Genomic DNA, 22,841 nt, shown 5'->3' with positions numbered 1-22,841 from the left:
GACTCACACTTAACTTACTAACTTTGTGGAGTCAAAAGTTCCCCTCTTTTTAAAGTTCCCAGCGTGGCTGATTTTCTGTCTCCCTCCCTCCCGCTTCTCTCGCTCTTAAAAAAATCCTTCAGTCTCTTCCCGCAACCCCGCTCTTGTGTGTGTATGTGATTCTCTCATGTTTCCACTACTAACTGCTGCCGTCTCTGCGAGCCCCCCTTTTTGTAGCAGAAACGAGTGGTGTGGTTAAAATGATGTACAGGACAAGGGTTACTTTGTATGTCTCCTCTCCTGGAGAGACAGACAACGGGACAGTCATTCAATCCACCCTCCCTTGCCCCTGGAGCACAAGTGAGCTTAGCCTTAGCAAGGAGGAGAGGAGACTGAGCCAGGGAGGGTGAGAGAATTAGAGAAAAAAAGAGCTCTCTCCTCCCAAACACAGAAGAAGGAGGAGGAGGAAGAGAGCCAGAGGCCAAACAAAACAGTGAGAGAGTTGAAGGAAACCTCCTCCCCTTTTGGGAAAAGGAAAGTGAAGAGTGAGTAGGCTCTGAGGATGATAACTTAGTGCAGAGCAGGGAGGGGCAGCCAGTCCTTTCTCTCCCAGGCTCTGCCAAGTGCCCCCATTGCAGAAGTGCTCAGGTCTGTCCTGTGTGTTTGGTGTTTTTGGGAAGGAGAACAGGAGAGATGGCACAGGACGCTGAAGGCATCAGGGATGTGCCCCAGGTGCCGAAGAAAGAGGAGAAGGAGAGGAAGAAGAGGAGGCGAAGAAAGAGGAAAAAGAAGGAGAGCAAGACACGGACTGTGCGCTCTAACCTGCTGCTACCTGGGCCTGAGACAGAGAAGCCCCAAAGGATCCCCCTGGCCAACAATCGCCTCAAGACCACCAAGTACACAGCTCTGTCCTTCCTGCCCAAGAACCTCTTTGAGCAGTTTCACCGCCTGGCCAATGTCTACTTTGTCTTCATCGCACTGCTCAACTTCGTGCCGTCAGTGAACGCTTTCCAGCCCGAGCTGGCCTTGGCCCCTGTGCTCTTCATCCTGGCTGTCACTGCCATCAAGGATCTGTGGGAGGATTACAGCCGCTACCGCTCTGACAATGAGATTAACCACATGGAGTGTCTGGTCTACTGCAGGTGAGGGAGCATGCTGTGTGCATGGGGAGGAGGGTGGAAGACTGGCAGAGACATGGGAGGGAGCATAATGGCAGCTGGTGTCAATGGAAATCTGGGATGGGGGTGCATAAGAAGGGCGGGGGCATGTTGAGGGGTTGATATAACCAAACGGGTTTGTCTCTGACCCCATTTACTTGCTACTATGAAATGTGGGAGAGGGTCTAGAGGGACTGTAATTTTGACCGTATTTGTACAGAGCCTAGCACAATGGCGTCCCTCCCAGCCCATAATTAGGGCTCCTAGGTGCTATGATAATATAATGAGAGTTGGGGAGTGAGCAGGTGACCTGCTCTGAAGTGTTTCCATTTACATCACTAAACTCAGCTTAATGAAAGCACTCTGTTATCCACATTTTAGGCATTTATCCCATGAACCCCAGTTTGCTGTCCTCTTAGCCAGAAGTTTTGAGGTTCCCAAAGCATTTGAGATAAACTGTAATCCCACTGTGAATTACAGACTTGTGAGAGTCAGTGAGTAAGCAAAGTTTAAAAAAATAAAAAGGCTTGTGCAGCATCACAAAATGAACTTCATTCACTTACTAGACGAGTATTATTTGATTTGTAAGCATTTGTGAGAATACTTCATTGTGTAAGCGGCCAATTCTACGGCAGTATACTTGCTAACAGGGATTTAGTTTTAGTCACATGAAACCACACTCAAGTAATGTGCTATTCAATTTTTGCTGAGCAGAGGGTAGAGGCCTCAGGTCTCTCTGTCTGAATTATGGGGGGTATGGGTTAGTGAAGTGTGAAATAGTGGGGTTCTGCTGTGTTTGCTTTTCTAAAGAATGTGAGGTGGGGGCATCATTCAATATTTGCTTTTCAAAAGCCAGTCATTTATTTTCTCCAGCGTCATCGTGCACTGTGAATTTTCTACCTCCTGGTGCTGAAAGAGGAGTTTTCGTCCATTTGTTTCTTCTCTCTTTGAAATGAATTTTTACATATGATCAGAGCTACACTGATTTACACCAACTGAGGATCTAGCCCTTAGAGATCTATAGCAGTTCCTTTTTAAAGGCATCATTGGTTATTTACACAATCGTAGCTGAGGCTGAGATTTTTTGGGAAGCCGGGGGCCGGGGGGGGCGGAGGGTGGTCTTATGCACCAGTTTCCAAGAGAGCTGGTTTTGCTGATCCTTCTGCTGCTATTACAGTACAGGCACTAAAGTCAGGCAGGAATGTGAAACACATGTTAAGAAGTTTGTTGTCTCTTCCTGGGGGTGAAGGGTCCTGACTGAGATAGGCATTCCAGCAGACAGCAGCAACTCTCTCATTACAAGTCAGAACAGAGCAAGTCAGAAATACTTGCAGTAGGCTTTATTTTTAGTCTTCATCAAATTCTCTCTTTCATTTCCCAGTCTCATATCACATCAAGAAATCTCAACCTGTTTTTTTCCCCTCCTATAGTTATGTTTCTGTGGGAAAGATAGTAAAAGGGTTTTATTTCAGTTGGCTAAAACTGTACTAACTAAACCAATGCAGAGCACATGCAAACAAGTAACACTTATTTAGGACCAAATTCTGACACCCCAACTCATGTGGAACAGATTTAAAATTTTTATTAAAGCTAATGTTAAAAAATTATATAACACATAGGTTGGGAAAAGCGTGTCTGTACATCTGGGTATAGTGCTTAGATTATCCACAAATACAAAGTTTGTTTTTAAAGTCATATGACACATAGAGTACATAATCAGCAATAACACAAATTTAGGTGAATAGATTTAACAATACAGTTTAGATATTAGAATCCGAATACTCGGGTACATCACTCATGAAAAGTTGTACAGAGATTTGGTTGTGGAAAGCAAAATATAAGAATGAGTGGAGATTGTCCCTCACTAATTGAGAATTAGGTAGGTTGTCCATTTAGAAAATACAATCCATAAGGAAAGTATTTCAGTTACTTTCCTGTACCTTATTCTGAGCAGTTACACTTTCTTCAGTAAGGCCACTTCTGGAGGAAGGGAAGACTCAGTGTGAGTGAGGGTGGCAAAATCTATCCTCTAGTTAGTAAATAGGAAGTGTAGAAACAGATAGTCTAGACCCCAAAGTTAAAAATTTAAAAACTACATGTTGTAGAAGCCATTCAAAAGCCTTAATAGTAATTCTGGGCTGGCTTTCCCCACCAGAATTTTTCTTTTTGAACTGCAACCAAATGGTTAAAAGTGACCATTAGAAAATGTGTACTTTCACTGTCACTTTCAAATTGATATTGAAGCTCGTTGAGATTCGTAGCTAAGCATTTAATGTGTTGTACTTTGTTCTAGTTTATGCTTAGCATTTATGTTGTGTTTAAACTCAAAGTTAGAGTCCTACTATTTTGTGGACTATATTATTTAGAGTTACAGTTTTATTGGTTTAGAGGGGAATAGCTTGGGTACCCTTCTGATTTTGAATCAATCTATTCCCAGTGGTGTAGTAAACTTGAAAGCATAGAACTGTAGGTCCAGCTACTCAAATAAAAATTTCTGAATCGGGATGGAAGTTGAATGCTGCTTAGTTAGAATTGCACCCAGGAGCAAAGCCCAAGTGGGCTCTTTCCCTAGAAGTCCAGGACTTCACACTTCTGGAGAAGGAAAGTGGCCGTACGGGGAAGGGGCAGTTTTCAGCTGCATGATCTACTCCTAACTGGGTGGATAGTTGTGTGGAATTTAATGCTGCTCTCTGCACCCTCCCTATTTTAGCATAGGCATTGGGCCTAAGTAGTTTAAATGTATGGTAATATCTGTCCTCCCAAAAAGATCCTAAAGGTCTTCACAGATTACTGCATCTATGTAACATACTGTCGAAATGGAGCCATCTCTGAGGGAGACAGCAGCAGACAACTAGCTCCCAAAATATTCAAGAGCCAGAGACAGGGATTTTTTCCCAGGAGTTGTAGGGAAAACCATTTCTTTTTTTGGTAAGTACCATAGACCCCTTAACGTCCATGCAGAGCAGACTGGCCCTTGCTTTCTAATTGTTTAACATTTCTTTTCAGATGAAGATGGAAGTCAGTTCTTACATTACCTAGGTTCGTTCGTCTATGTCACTGTGTTGCTCTACTCATGGCTACAGTATCAATTCCTTATTTGATCATAAATTGCAAAACTTAAATTTAATGATAGGCAGAGCCTGCTGCTGTCAGTGCCAGCTAATCAGGATAAGGCCCCAACAGAATATTGACAGAAGTAGTAACCTCAGTAAGAGGCTTTCAGTAATAAATATACAAATAGACCTTTCCTGTATCTGCACATCACAGAGTAGGATAGGAAGCGCTGATAATACGCCAACAAGCAGGATGCGAGACAGTTGTGGTAGGGGCTATGCCTTTCTCCTCCTACTTCCCCCCAACAATGGGAACTCCGATGATCCCTTCTTATAAAGTCATTATTACAGTGTGAATTCAGACATCAGTCAAATCACGCTTGGCAATACCCTGTAGAAATAGGAAAAAAATGCAGATTGCACATGGAAACGTTTTCTCAGAATGATTCCAAGATACACACATTGCTGCTGGTTTTAAATATTTGGCAACACCAAGTGTGGGCTGGGAGCGCATGTCTTAAAAGCTCTTCTAGGCAGAGGTCTTGTTTGCAGTATATTCTTGCAAAGCACAATATGCATTCACATGCTGTACAAATAAAAAATTAATATGAATAACATTGGCACTCATCCTGTGTGGAATTATATTTTGGAAGTGACTTCATGCAATGTGGCTGAAACAGTGTCCGTTAACATTTTTCAGGGTGTATTACGTTCAAAATGAAAGGCTTCAGTTTCAGTGCCTACTCGAATGTCTTTCAGGTCCAGAAAAAGTATTGCTGCAGTGTGTAAGCTTCTCCGTTTACAGATCAGAAGGTCATACTGGTTCTTTTGTGGACATGGAAACTTAGATTTATCAAATCAAAACTTCTGACCTGATTGTTTGTTTTTTCCAGTGGTGCTGAGCTCCTGCTGTTCAGCTCCTACTGATTGTAATGGGAGCTGCAGGTGCTTATTGCCTTAGAAAAATCAAGATTATCCTCCTTCAGTAAAACCCAAGAGAAAGAGAAAAGAGAGCATGAGGAACTTGCTTCATGGAATTTCCAAAATATGTTCGCTTAATTAACATGTTTTCAGCCCTACAGAAGAAACACAGGGTAACCTCCACATACAAACTGAGGAACAGGGGCAAAGCAAGTTACGTCTTTTGGGATCCTAAGACATCCATGTGGTGGCTGGAATCGCTTCTCTGAAGCCTTTCCAGAAATAAAGCATTCCTGCATCTGATTCAAAAGGAAACTGCATAGGATTAGTCTGTTTCCTCTGCAAGGAGCTCTTTACACTAGAAATTGACAGCAGAGAATAAGGGAGTAGGATTGTGTGCCTGGGGTCAATATCCTTTTTCAGCTGGGGAACATTTCTCTTAATGTTACTCTCTTTTTGTCTCTTTTCTATGTTCTGTCCAGGCTGACTGTGAATAACTAATTGGGAAGCATGATGGCGTCAGTTACTTGTTATGTCCACTGCCACACATGTGTTTTGTGGCAATCATGTGGTCTGGTGGAAACCAAGCCAAGAATCAGGAGAGCTGGGTTCTGTTCCCAGATCTGCCACTGACTTGCTGTGTCATTTTGGGTAAATTTCCTCAACTACCTCAGTTTCCCCATTTAAAAAAATGAATATCTAGCCCCTTATGATGCATATGAGAGCCTATAGAAATAGGACATAACAAGTAACTGACGCCATCATGCTTCCCAATTAGTTATTCACAGTCAGCCTGGACAGAACATAGAAAAGAGACAAAAAGAGAGTAACATTAAGAGAAATGTTCCCCAGCTGAAAAAGGATATTGACCCCAAGCACACAATCCTACTCCCTTATTCTCTGCTGTCAATTTCTAGTGTAAAGAGCTCCTTGCAGAGGAAACAGACTAATCCTATGCAGTTTCCTTTTGAATCAGATGCAGGAATGCTTTATTTCTGGAAAGGCTTCAGAGAAGCGATTCCAGCCACCACATGGATGTCTTAGGATCTGGGCATACTTCATAAGGTATCAGGTCATATTTCTGGTCCATAGGCAAACCCAAGGGAAACTGATAGGCAGAGGCCTGGCCAAACAGTGGATTTCAGCTATCTCATATTGCTCCTCATTGTAACTCCTATTGTAAACAGGCAAAGCTGCTATAAGCCACGCTGTGCAGTCCTGTAATTCACCATTGCTGCAGGCTGGAGGAGTTACCTTCTGCAGTGCACATCATGGCTTATAACTATTTTGCCTTTCCACTCCGAAATTTTGCAATGGCACAGCTATGCTGGTGGCAAGCCACTAATGATCGTAACTGGGGCAAATCCCCAGTGTCGACAAGGTCTGCTGATGATGTTGGAGTAATGCCTTCAGCCTGTCTCCCCAGCCAGGATGTGGAAGCGAGAGTTGGGCCATCAAACATTCGTTTTTAAAAACAAGCTCCAGGTGAAGTCTACTTTTAATTGACCTATCCAAGGTTTTTAAAGTAGTGGTGTAGTTAAAAAGTGGTGAGTACAATAAACACTCAGAGGCAGAATAGGCCTGGCAACAAACTACTGTTCCTGTGTTGATCTGTGGACAGCACATCATCATTAACGCCCAGAGACTCAGGAAAGTAGGCCTAAGGCTAGACCATGCCTGAAATGTAAGATAAGAAATCTAAGCTGGCATGTCTGCCTGGGTTCTTTTATAAAAATTGCAGTAGGACACTTATTTCCTTGGTGGCAACCATGCTTAAGAGTTCTTGAGTTTTCAAAGGGAACTGTACACTTAGCCCTGATTTCAAAGGCTTCTGCTGGCAACTCCCTTCATGAAGACTGCATCGTTAACCCTGTTGTCCCACTCCTTGGGCACTATGCACTGGTGGGCTTACTGTCTCCAAAAACCTGGTTTTGCTTCACAGATCACCCTCTGGCACATGGATAGCTCTAACATCCCAACAAACAGGAGCCATGTATCAGTCCTCCCCTGGAAGGCAGAACTATGAGAACTAAAATGTCTCAGAACTATGGTCCAGGTTTGCACCATACTCCAGCACTAAGATGGGGGACGGGGGGGTCTCAGATTCATAGTATAGCACATCTTCAGAGAGATTGTTGTGTGCCCATCCATAATTGTATATACCACATTCCCTCCCAATGTTGATCAAATAACATTCCACAGTTGTTTATTTGGAAAAGTAATACTTGGAAAGACCCCCTCCTTGTGGTCTAGCAAGGAGACACAACACCGTGTGACCATGCTCTTTGCAGACTACCAGAAAGAGCTCTGTAGACCACTGTTCAGGAAGCTTCTCATTGATACATCATTACTGGCATAGTTAAGACTGTAATCTCAGTTTTTTTGTGAGCACAAACACTCACCAAATAGTGAAGAAAGCCTCCCTCATTTACCACCTATCTCCAGCAATAGAAGTTGAATGTGATATCTTTATTGTCCTTCAAAGGATCTTTCTTTTCATTACCTATCATCCTTGAGGATTGGGAAACTTTTCCAGCTTTCACACAGACAAGTTAAGGTGGCTTAAACCACCCCCCAAAAAAAATTCCAAAAACCTGTCTTAATTGCTTATGAAGCCAATTTTTCACACTGAAATTGGCACTAGAGTTATGAATCCCATTCCTAAGAGTACTATTATCTCAAGTCCTTTTATAGTTAGGGCTGTTTTTGAATGTGGAGCATGGATAGATGTAATCAATGTTCATAATAGGGAATTAGAAAAAGTATAATGTAGAAGCATTTTTTAATGAAATCTTTGCATATGTGCCAGAAAGGAAATGGAATAAAACAAACCCAAAATCCAATTTGAGGAAGGTGACATGGACATTTTAAAACACATCGGCAGAGTTCCTTTTGCATTTCCAAGAGGCACAACCCCTGGGGAGTGGAGATAGGAACCAGGTGCCTGTCAGCCACCTTTGCGCTCTCCTGAATCTGGGCTGCTCTGGGGATCAGTCTCCAGCATAAATTAGACTCCTTCAATTTACAGCAGTCTCCTCAGGGCTACCGACCGGTGTGAAGCAGCTCAGAATCACCCTGTTTACTATAAATTATGCCCCCACCATTCTCCTCCCTGGGTTTGTGGGGGAGGGATGGCAGTGTTGTCACAGGGGCCAGAGTTGGGGGCGGGGACAGAATTCTTCCAACTGTGTCTTTCAATAAATAACATGATTCTGTTTTTCAAACCAAGAGCTCTAAAATGCACAGAAGACATAACTTTGCAAAAACGTTCATCGTACTGTTTCAGGGATCACAGAAATACATCATGGTGCCCACAGAAACCAACCAGCCACCCAACTAAAAATAAACCCTGTCTTGTGGATCATTGCTAGATGTCTGTTTAATCCACTTGACCTTGCCAGACTACCATATGCCCTCTGCTCTCACTGGTTGTTGTTTTTCCCCCTCTGTACCTAAAGGAAAGCAGATGCAGATCTTTACCTAGTGCACCCCCCACCTTAAGAATAATCATAAAGAAAATCCTGCATGGTAGGGGATTACATAGTAGTATCCAGAGATGGGAAAGAGTTATGTTGCTCTTGAGTATTTTATTAAAATTCTATGACTGCCTTGTCATTTTTCTTCCTGTAATGTGGTGCTACAAATGGGCAGGTCTCTCAGGAACAACAGCCAGCTTTTACATCATGAAGAGTCATTGCATAAACTCAGACTCTGTTGGAGAGTTGCTCTAAGTACAGAGGTCATTTGTTTTGTTTTATGTTCTGGTTGCCTAGAAGTAATGGCCCACTTTCAGGAAGAGTTTAAATGCTTGAAGTCTAGACAGTTGTGCTTTTTGGCTGTAACGTGTCCATGCTGCTATTTTAACACTGAGCATGTGAACAACATTGCAAAATAATTGGTGCTTTTATCCCCCACCCCTTTTTTCTAACTATTGTAAAACTGCCATCTTGGTCCCTTGAGCTTGTCTTTTGTCTGATGTCTTAGGCTTTAGTCATTCTGTAGGATAACCATATCTGTGCTGCTGGCCCCCTTTTTCTGTTCTCTGGCTGAGAACCTGAGCAGCTTAGGCATGCCCATATTCGCTGTGTGTGTTTGGTTGCCTCTCCTCAGGATGGGCTGTCTTGAATTTCCCCAAAACACTGAAGCCAACATTTTCTAAGTAGGATGACTAAAGTTAGGTTCCTAAATTGAAGTCAATGGGATTTAAGTGTGCTCAGCATCACTGAAAATCAGGCCACCTATTTAGGCTCCTAAAGATAGAGGTTGGTGCTTAGCTGCAATCTCCTTAATGCAAAAGGAGTTTAAGCAGAAGATGATTAGAAAAAGTAAGAGAAATCAATTTAGATCAAAAGTAAATTATATGAAATCAAGTCAGCTAACAGATAATCTTGCACGTATAGTACAGTGCGAGGTCTTCACTTACATGTTTTCATAGATTCTATTGTGATCATCTAGACCAGTGTTTTTAAAACCGTGGGTCGAGACCCTGTACTGGGTCACGGCATGTCAGGCACTGGGTCGCCATGCTCTGGTCAGTACCACCGACCGGGATGTTAAAAGTCCTCTCGGCGGTGCTGCCCAGCTAAGGCAAGCTAGTGCCTACCTTTTCGGACACCACACTGTGCCCTGGAAGCAGCCAGCAGCGGGTCTGGCTTCTAGGCAAGGGGGCCATGGATCTCTGCACTCCCATTGGCTGGAAACTGGCCAAAGGGAGCTGGGGGGGTGGAGGGGCCTACATGTGAGAGTTGTGTGAAGCCACTTGCGCGTGCCTCCGCCTAGAAGCTGGACCTGTTCCTGGCCACTTCTGAGGTGCAGTGCGGTCTGCGGTGTCAGGACAGGTGGGAAGCCTGCCTCTGCACCCTGGCTGCGCCGCTGACCCGGAGCCACCGGAGGTAAATCCATGTCCCAACCCTGTGCCCCAATCCCCTACCCCAGCCCTGAGCCCCCCCCAAACCTGGAATCCCTTCCTGCACCCCAAACCCCTCATCTCCAGCCCCACCCCAGAGCCCTGACCCCCTCCCGCACCCCAACCCGCACCCCCCAGCCCAGAACCCCCTCCTACACCCTGAACCCCTAATTCTCAGCCCCACCCCACAGCCCTCACCCCCAGCCCAGAGCCTGACCCCCCTCCCGCACCGCACCCCCAAATCCCAGCCCAGAACCCCCTCCTACACTCTGAACCCCTAATTCTCGGCCCCACCTCACACCCCAATTCTCTGCCCCAGCCCTGACCCCCCACACACATACCCCAAACCCCTCATACCGAGCTCCGTTGGGTCATGGGCATTAACAATTTTCTTCAACTCTGTCCCCAGGAAAAAAGTTTGAAAACCACTGAGCTAGACACCATTGTGATCATCTAGTCTGACTTCATGATTAACACAGGCCAGAGAACTTCCCCCAAATAGTTCCTACAGCAGATCTTTTAGCAAAATACCCAATCTTGATTTAAAAATTGTCTGTGATGGAGAATTCACCATTAGCCTTGGTAAATTGTTCCAATGGTTAGAGACCTGCAAATCTGCAGATATCTGCTTTATATCCGTGGATATATCCGCGGAGCATGTTTGTGGATCGTGGATGGATGCGGATCCAAATTTTATATCTTGAGCCCTGTAAATCTGTGGGTATCCACTTTATATCCATGGACCATGTTTGTGGATTGCGAATTGGATGTGGATACAAATTTTGTATCTGCGCAGGGCTCTACCAATGGTTAATTACCCTCACTGTCACAAATTTACTCCTTATCGTTAGGGCTCAGATGTTTGCTGTGTTTCATCAGGATCTCGCCTCTCCCTTTCACGATTTCAGTGTCGTGGCTGCTCACTTTGTCAGCTTTTTCCTTCTGCCTTCTTCTTTGTTATAGTCCTGCAAATCTGTGAAATAAAAGCTTGAGCGTATACATCATACCAGGAGAGAAGGGATCCTTTGATCCTTTATTTTTAGCATCTGAATGATATTTGCACACCTGAGAGCATTGTGGCCTCTCTTCTCTGAACCCCAATATGTACTCTATGTTCACGTTTTATTCAATATTGTATAAAATAACTCTTCCCTGAGTCAACGGGTTGTTTGGTCTCTTTCGCATATACAGTTACGTGTCTTCCACATACACAAAGGTTGATCCATTAATGTGTAGATGGAGGATGGAAATCCTCTTAAATTCTCATTAGGTTTTCATTGACCTGACAGACAGTTGCCTGAAGTAATTAGTTTGGTTTCTTTCTCTCTCTGAGACAGACAGGAACTGGATTTTAATAATTCCAATAGATGCATCATTTCAATCAATATCCAATAAGACTTCTGGATACTGGGTGCATTGTCTGTCCTGCTGTTTTTCTAAATGGCTGTTTAACAACTGGATTTTAAAAAGCGTAGATTAAATGTGTTCTGTTAGATGAAGTGGTTAATTTAGTCTCAAATGCCTTATCTCAAATTGCATTCTGCTTTCAGTGTTATCCATTAACATATTATTCACACTTGCACATCCATTTACATAATTTATATCAAAGCTAAGAAACAGTGTAAGAGACTAGTTGTTGTTAATAAATAATTTTTTTCCTTGAATAATTGATAACCTTTTTGTGGAATTGTCAGTCTATAAAGTGAGCATTCTTTCTCCTTTTGCTGTTTGTTTTTACCTTCAGGTCATAGCTGTAGGTTTGCTTGTTTTATTTTTTGTTTGTTTTTTTTGTTTTTAAAACATGAGTTACCGTAGCGTGTGTTTGATTCTGTGTTAATCACTTCGTCTTTATGTGGTTAGGTACTAGGTCAACTAAAAGGGTTTAATATATGTAATTTACTAAAAAATACAGAAGTCTGTGTGTGTTCAGCATGCTTACTGCTGTTTTACAAAACAGAAAATAAGCTTACATTTCAAAGTAGCTTTAAAGTTTCACATACAGACATGTAAAGTTGTCTCACTCTCTAGGTATAGATGTTATATACAGCAAATAATGATGCTACATGAAAAGGGTTTGGATTACATGATGCAGGATAAAATCCTGGCCCCACTGAAATCAGTGGTCAAACTCCCATTGACTTCAATGGAATCAGGATTTCACCCTAAATCTCTTAACTTCTGTGTTTGAATTGCTGTCTTCTCTTTGCATTATGTATTATGTAGGAAGGATGGGCTACACCTACACCAGAATGGAACCGGATTGCTGGCATGTAAAGGTAAAAAGGTTGTAGAATAGTTTTTAAACTAAGGGCTGGGGGAAAGCTGACAGGTGTGGAGGAACATGTGGTCTGGACAGAGACATCCCTTAGGGGAGGATCTGTTAATGGAGAATCTCTATATCCTAGTAAAGAGGAGTGGATGGAAGATAATAAAATACAGGTAGGATCTGATGAGAAACAGTCAAATGAAAGAGTCTCATTCAGTTACATCACATTGTGGCAGACAGCTTAAAATTGACAATTTTAAGTGCTTATATACAAATAATAAGTAAATAATAAGATGGGTGAACTTGAGTCGTATTAAATGAGGATATTGATATAGTAGGCATCACATAAACTTGTTAGAATGAGGAAAATCAATGGGACATAGTAATACCAAGGTACAGAATATATTGGAAAGACAGAATAAGTCATGCTTGTGGGGGAGTGGCATTAAAAGAGAGCTTAGAGTCAAATGAAGTAAAAATCTTAAATGAATCAAACTGCACCATAGAATCTCTATGGGTAGTAATTCCATGTTTGACTAATACGAATATAGCAGTGGGGATATACTACCAACCACCTGACCAGCATGGGGATAGTCACTGTGAAATGCTTAGGGAGATTAGAGAGGCTTTAAAAATAAAAAACTCAATAATAATGGGGGATTTCAACTATCCCCATATTGACTGGGTACATGTCACCTCAGGACGGGATGCAGAGATAAAGTTTCTTGACATCTTAAATGACTGCTTCATGGAGCAGCTAGTCCTGGAACGCACAAGAAAAGAGACAATTCTTGATTTAGTCCTAAATTGAGCACAGGATCTGGTCCAAGGGGTGAATATAGCTGAACCACTTTGTAAGAGTGACCATAACATAATAAAACTATACATCTCTATGTGTGTGTGAAGGGAAGAGGGCGGACACCAAAGCAGCCCACCACAGTAGCGTTTAATTTCAGAAAGGGGGACTACAGAAAAATGAGGAAGTTAGTTAAACGGAAATTAAAAAGTACACAAAAGTGAAATCCCTGCAACCTGTGTGGACATTTTTTAAAGACACCACAAAAGACACCCAATTTAAATGTATAACCCAAATTAAAAAACATACATGGTAAGAGGATCCAAAAAAGTGCCACTATGGCTTCTAAAGTAAAAGAAGTAGTTATGGGCAAAAAAGGCATCCTTTAAAAAGTTGAAGTTAAATCCTACTAAGGAAAATAGAAAGGAGCATAAACTCTGGCAAGTGAAGTGTAAAAATATAATTAGGAAGGCCAAAAAAGAATTTGAAGAACAGGTAGCCAAAGACTTAAAAAGTAAAAGCAAAAAAAATTTTAAGGTGCATCAGAAGCAGGAAGACTGCGAAACAAACAGTGGGGCCATTGGATGATCAAGATGCTAATGGAGCACTCAAGGACGATAAGGCCATTGAGGAGAAACTAAATGAATTCTTTGCTGAGGAGGTGAGGGAGATTCCCAAACCTGAGCCATTCTTTTTAGGGGACAAATCTGACGAACTGTCCCAGACTGTGGTGTCATTAGAGGAGGTTTTGGGACAAATTGATAAACTAAACAGTAATAAGTCACCAGGACCAGATGGTATTCACTATCATTTAAATCAGCGTCTGTTGCAGATGACTGGAGGATGTGTCTCCAATTTTTAAAAAATGCTCCAGAGGTGATCCCAGAAATTACAGGCCAGTAAGCCTAACTTTAGTACTGGGCAAATTTGTTGAAACTATAGTAAAGAACAGAATTATCAGACAGCTAGATGAGCATGATTTCTTGAGGAAGAGTCAACATGGTTTTTGTAAAGGGAAATCATGACTCACCAATCTACTAGATTTCTTTTTTCACAGGGTCAACAAGCATGATCCTGTGACTATAGTGTACTTAAATTTTCAGAAGGCCTTTGACAAGATACCTCACCAAAGGCTCTTAAGCAAAGTAAGTTGTCATGGGATAAGAGGCAAGGTCCTCTCCTGAATCAGTAACTGGTTAAAAGATAAGAAACAAAGGGTAGGAATAAATGATCAATATTCAGAATGGAGAGAGTTAAATAGTGGTGTTCCCCAGGGGTCTGTACTGGGACCAATTCAACATATTCATAAATGATCTGGAAAAATGGGTTAAACAGTGAGGTGGCAAAATTTGCAAATGATACAAAACTAACCAAGATAGTTAAGTCCAAAGCACACTGGGAAGAGTTGCAAAGGTTCCTCACAAAGCTTGGTGACTGGGCAACAAAATGGCAGATGAAATTGAATGTTGATAAATGCAAAGTAATAATATGATGGGTCTAAATTAACTGTTACCACTCAAGAAAGAGATCTTGGAGTCATTGTGGGTAGTTCTCTGAAAACATCCCCTCAATGTACAACAGCAGTCAAAAAAGCGAACAGAATGATGGGAACCATAAGGAAAAGGATAGATAATAAGACAGAAAATATGATATTGCCTCTATATAAATCCATGGTATGCTCACACCTTGAATACCATATGCAGATCTGGTCGCCCCATCTCAGAAAAGAAATATTGGAATTGGAAAAGGTACAGAAAAGGGCAACAAAAATGATTAGGTGTACAGAACAGCTTCCATACCAGGAGAGATTAAAAAGACTGGGACTTTTCAGCTTGGAAAAGAGATGCCTAAGGGGGGATATGGTAGAGGTCTATAAAATCATGACTGGTGTGGAGAAAGTAAATAAGGAAATGTTATGTACTCTTTTTCATAACACAAGAACTAGGGGGTCACCAAATGAAATTAATAGGCCTCAGGTTTAAAACAAGCAAAAGGAAGTATTTCTTCACACAACACACAGTGAACCTTTGGAACTCTTTGCCAGAGAATGTTGTAAAGGCCAATACTATAACAGGGTTCAAAAAAAATTAGAGAGCTTCACTGAGGTTAGTCCATCAATGGCTATTAACCAGAATGGGCAGGGATGCAAAACCATGCTCTGAAGTGTCCCTAGCCTCTATTTGCCAGATGCTGAGAATGGGCAACAGAAGATGATCACTTGATTGATTACCTCTTCTGTTCATTCCCTCTGAAGCATCTGGCATTGGCCACTGTCAGAAGACAGGATACTGGGCTAGATGGCCCATTGGTCTGACCCAGTATGGCCGTTCTTATGTAGCTAGTCTATAACACCATGTCCATTTATGGCAATGTATATCTTTCATATGAAACTTTCTAAATTTATATTAATGGTAGTGCACTGTTGACATTCAGCCCCTCGTGATATTTCAGATTTTATTTACTGTCTCTGTCTCCCTTTACCTTTTGTTCTTCCTTCTTTCCCTTCTTAAATTCTGATTTTTTTTTTTTGCCTTGGATATCTCTTCCTCCACTCATTTTCCCGTTCTTACTTTCTATGTTGCTTCTATGATAAATAATCATTGTAAGTGGGAGAATTTATTTCTGTCTGATCTCAGGTGTGCTTGTCACACTGCAGTTTTAACGCAAAGTCTGTGCAAGAGCTGAGCTAGCTATCACTCCCAGGGATACAGCAGGGATGACTTCTCAATGTTCTCCTAAGCACTGGGACTAGTGGCCCAGCTGATGGTCCATAACAGCTATTAACATGCAATGAACAATGCATACAGTACAAGCAATTGGAATAATACTGCAGTTACTGAAGAGTAGATTTCATCTTTAAAGTTGAATTACCCATGTATTACATAAAATGTAATCATAAGCCATTATAATAAATCAGTGAAGTGGCTTGGCTTTTGGGGGGTGGAGCCAGTTGGAGTAGGGAAGATGTACATTTGTCCACCTCAAGCATCCTGCAACCTAATAAGAAATACTAAAACATAATTCCCTGCCCTATCCACCGTACACCATATTTAATGCCACCGAATACCTGTACTAGAAAGAAAACCACCAATGTAGGTAGGGTTTATATATATAACTGTGTGTGTATGTTCAGGGGTGGTGGTTATGGTTGTTTGTTGTGGGTCTTTTGGAGGGGAGGGTGATTAAGCTTCAAGCCCTTGCTGCATTCATAAATCAAAAAGGAAGACTTCAAAAATGCAATAATCGTTTTGATCATTTCAGTTCTTATAAGGGGACCAGTCAGAACTTCCTCAGATAAAAATGCTCTTGAAGTCAATGGGAGTTCTGGCAAAACAGGGACTGCAGTATTTGTCTCTCAGTACAAAGGAACACAGGGACTCTCAACCTTTGTGTTCCAGTGCTTGCCAGAGATTTTCAAAGTATTCTTAATCTTGAAAAAATGTTTAGAACTCAAAGCCCAATTTCTAATGTTTTTGTCTGTAAGTTTATTTTCAGTAGTGTTTAGTTTGTCTTTAAGGATTTTTAAATCCTTACTCAGTTCTGAGATAACTAAACTATTTCTCTGCTCCATTTCTCCTAACTTGGAAACTTTCCCTTCTCTATCTGGCAGTCTTGGGCTCAAGTTGTTTGAACTTTGTGTTTTATCACTGGCTGTTACTGTTTCTTGTAGCAAGCCCAGTCTTTTAGTTATAACAACTGCTCCTTGGGCTGTCTTGTCTGTCAGCTTCTAGAACATCTTTACTGCTCTCCAAATTCAACTTAAAAAAATGCCTTTGAAGATAGTGCCACACCCTTACAAAAAGAGTTCTGACTGAGGAAAATTGTGCTGTCTTGTTAGCCTTTTACCATAGGGGAAAAAGCTTAATTGTGGCAAAACTTTTTCTGATCCTACTGCTGAACCCTCTATGCCTGTTATATGAGGACATTGTACTTCCTGTAATTCCCATTTACCTGCCTTAAACATAGATGTTGTTTAACATCTGTAGACAATGTCTTCTCATATAAATATCTAATTCCTTTGTGGTCTAATCTTAGTTAAGCAATTTACTCCAATAATATCCTGCAGCAATTAGTTCCACAGAATAATATACAACATAAACTTCTAATTCAGTTTAAATGCATATGGGATAGGATAAAAAAACATTTCCTTATAATATACCTTCCCTATAGTATACATTATATTGTATATTTCTACCATATTTTATTTATTTGGTGAGAGCTCTGTGCTATGCAACACAAAGGCCGATATGGTCCAAGTCCCAAAAGGCCTATATAAATATTATACTCTTATTCATACTATGTAGCCCCAAAGTTGGTCAAATGATAGGGAAAATCTTAAAGAAATACATATTTTAAAATTGCAACTTCCCAATGAATTGAGTATCAATTTTTAGAACTTCAGTAATGGCTCTAGAACATCCTCAATTTGTAAAGAGGTAGTCATAGAAACCCCCTAATGTCGATAGGAATAATAGAGCTAAATCTGACTGACTTCTTAGGGGTTATTCCAGTTTTACCCTGATGAAACTAATGTTAAAATGTGGTCAACTGTGCTGGCACAATGTTTTCTTAGCAATTTTGGATGACAAAAAAATAATCAGAATAAATAGAACATTTGTGCAAATGTTTATTTATTTAAAATGTGACATTTATAAGAAACTGATGCAACTTACCATATCAGTACTCGTAAAAGTACCACTTTATTCACATTTGTCATAAAGCAGCAAAAAGTGCTATTTTAAGTTTTAAAAGTTCAAAGGATGCCAGTGTAAACAAGTGAAGGTGAATGCTGCATAAATTGTTATGCATGTCTGTCCTCTAAATCCACTTCTATGAAGAATTTAAATAAACTGAAGAGAAAGCACCTACTAAACTACTGTATAGCAATGAAGCTGCTCACACCAGCTTTCAGAATCATACAGAAGAGTAATCATTAGGTACAAAGCTTGATAGCTTAGCAGCTTGATGTGTACAGTATAAAGTTCTGGAGTGAAATCCTGGTCCCATGGAAGTCCATGGCAAAACTCCCATTGACTTCAATCAGGCGAGATTTAATTTCTGGATTTTTAAAATAATATACTCTTTGCTAGTAAAACACTTCTTTAGACATGATACCTATAGCTGTACACTATGGTACATTCATTATCCAATATGTTAATTAAAACAAATGTTTATGTCCTACTTATAGCCAACTATGTAACATTTGTAAATATGAATGTTGGATAAGTGTTCCGGGGTGGGGGGGGGAAAATGTAGTTACAATTGTAAGTTCAAAGGGGAAAAACTCTTACTAGAACAATATGATTTCAAGACCATAAATAGCTGAAAGGCAGAATGTTCAAAATTATAGTAAGTATGATGAAAATGCAATATAAAGTGCCCCCAAACAACATTAATCCAATCATTATTGCCCTCTTTACCCTTCATGAAAGGTAGGTACATGTTTATCAAGTATGAAAATTACTCAACAGGTTAGTCCCCAGAAACCCAAATGATTGTGAACCTTATTTTATTCTATGAGGTGCCCACAGAAAGCTAATCTCAGACCTCATCCTCATCTCAATCCCCACTCATTTTGACATTTCATCTATATCTGCTGTTATCTTAAACCCTGCCCATAGTGATTTACACAGCAAAGTATATTCCTAACCACAAAGGAATAGAATTTTTAAGATGTCTGCCATTGTAGGCTTCCAAACATTGTCAGCAGTAAAAGGTAATATTTTCAACATCTGGAGTGAGGGAAGTCTGGAGGAGGGTGAAATGGGAGCTGGTTAGGGCTTTAAAAGGCATATGAAACTTAATAATACCATTATGGATTTCTGCCTTCTATCCAAAGAGCACATTACACTTTTTGCAAACATCACTAATTTAGTCTTGAAACACACTACTGTGTTTAGAAAAATATGTGGATGAGGAAATTAAGGCACCAAAGGATCAAGGGGCTAAAGTTACTCAGGAAATCTGTGGGAAAAAGTCAGGAACAGAATCCAGGGTTTAGCCGTAAGACCATTTTCTTCTCCCTGGTGGCAAGGTGATGGTGTATCTGTCTTGTCAAAGGCAGGTGAATTGAAGGCTAGCTATGGTGAAGCAGGTGGCACATTGTACACTGAGCGTGGTGGTTGTAGACGGGGTGAGGGAGGGCACATTGTACACTGAGCGTGGTGGTTGTAGACGGGGTGAGGGAGGGCACATTGTACACTGAGCGTGGTGGTTGTAGACGGGGTGAGGGGAATTTACTCAAGCTGTAAATGTTCAAGATGTTTGGCATGCAATAAAGGGTCTGTATACCAAAAAGCATCCCAGTAGACAACTTTGTGCCAGGTATGGAGAATGAATCAGTACAAATGCAGGGGTAGGTACTTTCTTCACAGAACTCAGAGAGATCATGAAGAAAATGATGCATAGTACAATCACAGTGTTGCTCCAGACTGAACACCGACCTCTCAGGGCATATGCTATGTAACACAGAAAGCTGAACCTATCCTTTGGGATGGAGTCTAATTTCATGTAGTCTGTGTCCATCTCAACCTCTGGCATAACTATGTGTTTTAGGGTAATTCAAATACTTAATATTTTTAGGGCTGTGTGCACTCTCTCTACAGGCACAAAGCCAAGGTGATGAAGCAATAAGATTGCAATCTGACGTAACACTAACTTAGTTTAAACTGCAAAAAGAACAGTAGCAACCTTTATGGATTTATAGACTTGACTGTTTTTTTTCATTTATGGATATTAAAGGAACACTTGAGTAATTTTAAATAGGGTTTTCTTAAATGCTTTCCATTGTCTGTAATAATCTTAGACGCCTGCAAGTCAATATTTTTCTCCTAGCAATGTTGTCCTTTACATTTGGTAAGCATTTGTATTATTGTTTTTTAGGGTTTTTTTCTGCAGCAATTTGGATGGAGTTAAAATAAGCTACGTTGCCAACACCTTACAAACGCACACATACACACAGACTTATAAGCACCTTCTCTCTTGGCAAAACAAATTTATATTTCCACAAGCATTATTTTTTCCCCAGCACATTTTCAAGAATGGTGGTTCTTAGCAGCTAGTGAGGACAAGATATTGTTGTTTCAAGCTTGATGGCTTTTTTGTTATTACTTTATGTGTAAGTAATGGGAGAGGGAGTTAAAAAATTGATAACTTGAAGGACTTCTCAAAGGACCATTTTAAGGTAGAAAGCATTTCAGGGCAGAAACTCCTACTGTTCCTTTTTAAAGTAGCCTATGCTCACATGGAAAAGAAGTCATTTTCTGATAATAAGATGTGGCTTGTTTCTGTCATGGATATAGGGGGAAGGGTAGCAACCTTTATGTATGCAGTAGAATAAAGTCCCTCCTTGGCAGCTGTACTGGATTGCCTTACTTGTAAAGGGTTAAACAGTTCAAATAACCTACTTGGCACCTGACCAGAAGGACCAATGAGGAAAGAAGATACTTTCAGATCTGGGTGGGAAGGATTTTGGTGGGTTGTTTTTTTTTTTTTTTTTTGTTCTGTGTGTTGTTCCCTCTCTGGACGCAGGGAGAAGCCAAGCAGGTGCAATATCTCCTGAAAATATACCTGCAATAAACCATCTAAAACCACAGAAACCGTGAGTAGGGCAAGGAAATGCGTTAGGTTATCTTTTGTTTTGGCTTATGAATTTTCCTATGCTACAGAGGTAGTTTTATTCCTGTTTTTGTAACTGTGAAGCTGAGCCCAGAGGGGAATCATCTGTGTTTTAAATCTTTTTATTACCCTTCCATCCTGATTTTTCAGGTGTGATTCTTTGACTTTTTTCTTTATAAATAAAGTTCTTCTTTTAAGAACCTGATTGATTTCAGTGTCCTGAAGACAAAGGGTCTGGTCTGTGCTCACATTGCTAAGGCAATTGGCTGGTATATTATTCTCAAGCCTCCCCAGGAAAGGGGGTGAAGAGGTTTGGGGGGATATTTTGGGGGGATAGGGATTGCAAGTGACCCTTCCCTGAATTTTATATATTTTCAGGAGATATTGTACCTGCTTGGCTTCTCCCTCCATCCGGAGAGGGAACAACACACAGAACAAAAAGAAAACAACCCACCAAAATCCTTCCCACCCAGATTTGAAAGTATCTTCTTTCCTCATTGGTACTTCTGGTCAGGCACCAACTAGGTTATCTGAACTGTTTAACCCTTTACAAGTAAGGCAATCAAGCTGCCAAGGAGGGACTTTATGCAGCAATACCATCCAAGGACAAGGAAAGAAATTTGTGCCTTGGGGAAGTTTTAACCTAAGTAGAATATAACTTAGAGGGTCTTTCATGTGGATCCCCACATCTGTACCCCAGAGTTCAGAGTGGGGAGGGGGAACCCTGACAGTTTCATTGTCAATCTTCAGCCATATTCTGCACTTTCTGAAGCTTTCATGTGGCTTTCAAGGCGTAGTCCCATGTGAAGTGAAGCGCATTTATCCATTCTAGGCCTCTTGCCCATCAAGGTTATTAATAAGACAGACAGAATAGTGTCATCTGCTTATCACATCTAGCTGAAAACAGGACTGAAAGGGACCAAAGAAATCCGAGTGTTCCAGATGACACCAAAGTTGCTTTGCCACAACCGTCTCAGTAATATTTTCCCTAAAGAGAAAATTAAAGACAGTTTAAATGGTATGAATCATTGATGCCAAGAGATGTTTCGAGCATGGACAGAAGGCTGGTACCCTGCCTTTCTGAAGGGAGGAATTACTTTGACCAGTAATTGACCCAGTATTCCCCCCATTTGATTTTACTAAGCATGAGGAACACTGATTTCATATGCAGGTTCCTCTAGAACCCCAGTCAGTGAAACCAGCTGAAACATACATAATGTATTTGTTCCCTTTGGACCTGAAACTATCACCATGAGAACAGCCAATCTCATTTGAATCAGTTAATCCTACCTGTGCTGTAAATGCAAAATGCCTGGCAAAGAGAAAAATCAACTTTTTTTTCAAAACAGAAGGATCTTGAATTCTCCATAGTGTTAATCATTAGGAAGAGTTCAAGACTTCTGGGATGCTAGGCCAGGAATCCACATCCATAGCCATAACACAGGGATTTGGAAAAACTCTCTACCTCAGTCAGTCTGACTTGTAGTCAGTCTGACTTGATCTCTTTCTCAAACTCTTCATCTCTATACCAAGGTGACTCTTGAAGATGATACTAGGAGAAGATTTCTTATGGACCCATGTGCCAATGGAAGAAAAAGGAGAATCGTAATATTCTACCAGGCCATCTGAAGCTGTTAGTTGCCAATTCTGTGATTTTTTTTATTTTTATTTTAATTTTTTTTTAAGCTAGCATTTTGTTAAGTTACTAAGGCCTGGTCTACAGTACGTGGTTATTTTGGAATTAGCCGAGTTACCTCAAAATAAAACTGGTTCCATCCACATGACCAAACCAGTTTTTTCGATTTAAAGGGCTCTTTACTCCAATTCCTGTACTCCACCTCGGCAAATGGGGTAGCGCTAAAATCAAGATTGCAGTTCCGGGTTACAGGTACTGTGGACGCAATTTGATTATACTGACCTCCGGGAGCTACCCCAGAATGCTCCCTTGTGACCACTTTGGACAACACTCTGAACTCCGATGCACTAGCCAGTAGTCAGTAAAAGCCCCGTGAACTTTTGAATTTCCTGTTTGGTCACCATCAGCACAGGTGACCATCAGCACAGTCCACCACCACAGGCGACCATGCAGAGTCCACCATCTCAAGAGACCACGCAGTCCCGGATTCGCAGACGAGCTCCAGCATGG

General features: G+C 41.1%; 1 protein-coding gene across 1 annotated transcript in view; it reads left to right on the top strand.

Moving 5' to 3' along the window:
* The first annotated feature begins 672 nt into the window (after positions 1 to 672).
* The window catches only part of ATP10A (ATPase phospholipid transporting 10A (putative)), a 146,102-nt gene continuing 123,933 nt past the window's right edge, over positions 673 to 22,841 (top strand). Inside the window, exon 1 of the mRNA XM_077807119.1 lies at positions 673 to 1,121. Coding sequence (XP_077663245.1) covers positions 673 to 1,121 — 449 coding nt within the window. The remainder of the gene's footprint in view (positions 1,122 to 22,841) is intronic.

The sequence above is a fragment of the Eretmochelys imbricata genome, chromosome 1, assembly GCF_965152235.1.
Source record: "Eretmochelys imbricata isolate rEreImb1 chromosome 1, rEreImb1.hap1, whole genome shotgun sequence".
NCBI lineage: Eukaryota > Metazoa > Chordata > Testudines > Cheloniidae > Eretmochelys > Eretmochelys imbricata.
The sequence above is the reverse complement of the archived record's forward strand: the minus strand, read 5'-3'. Positions and strand labels throughout refer to the sequence as shown.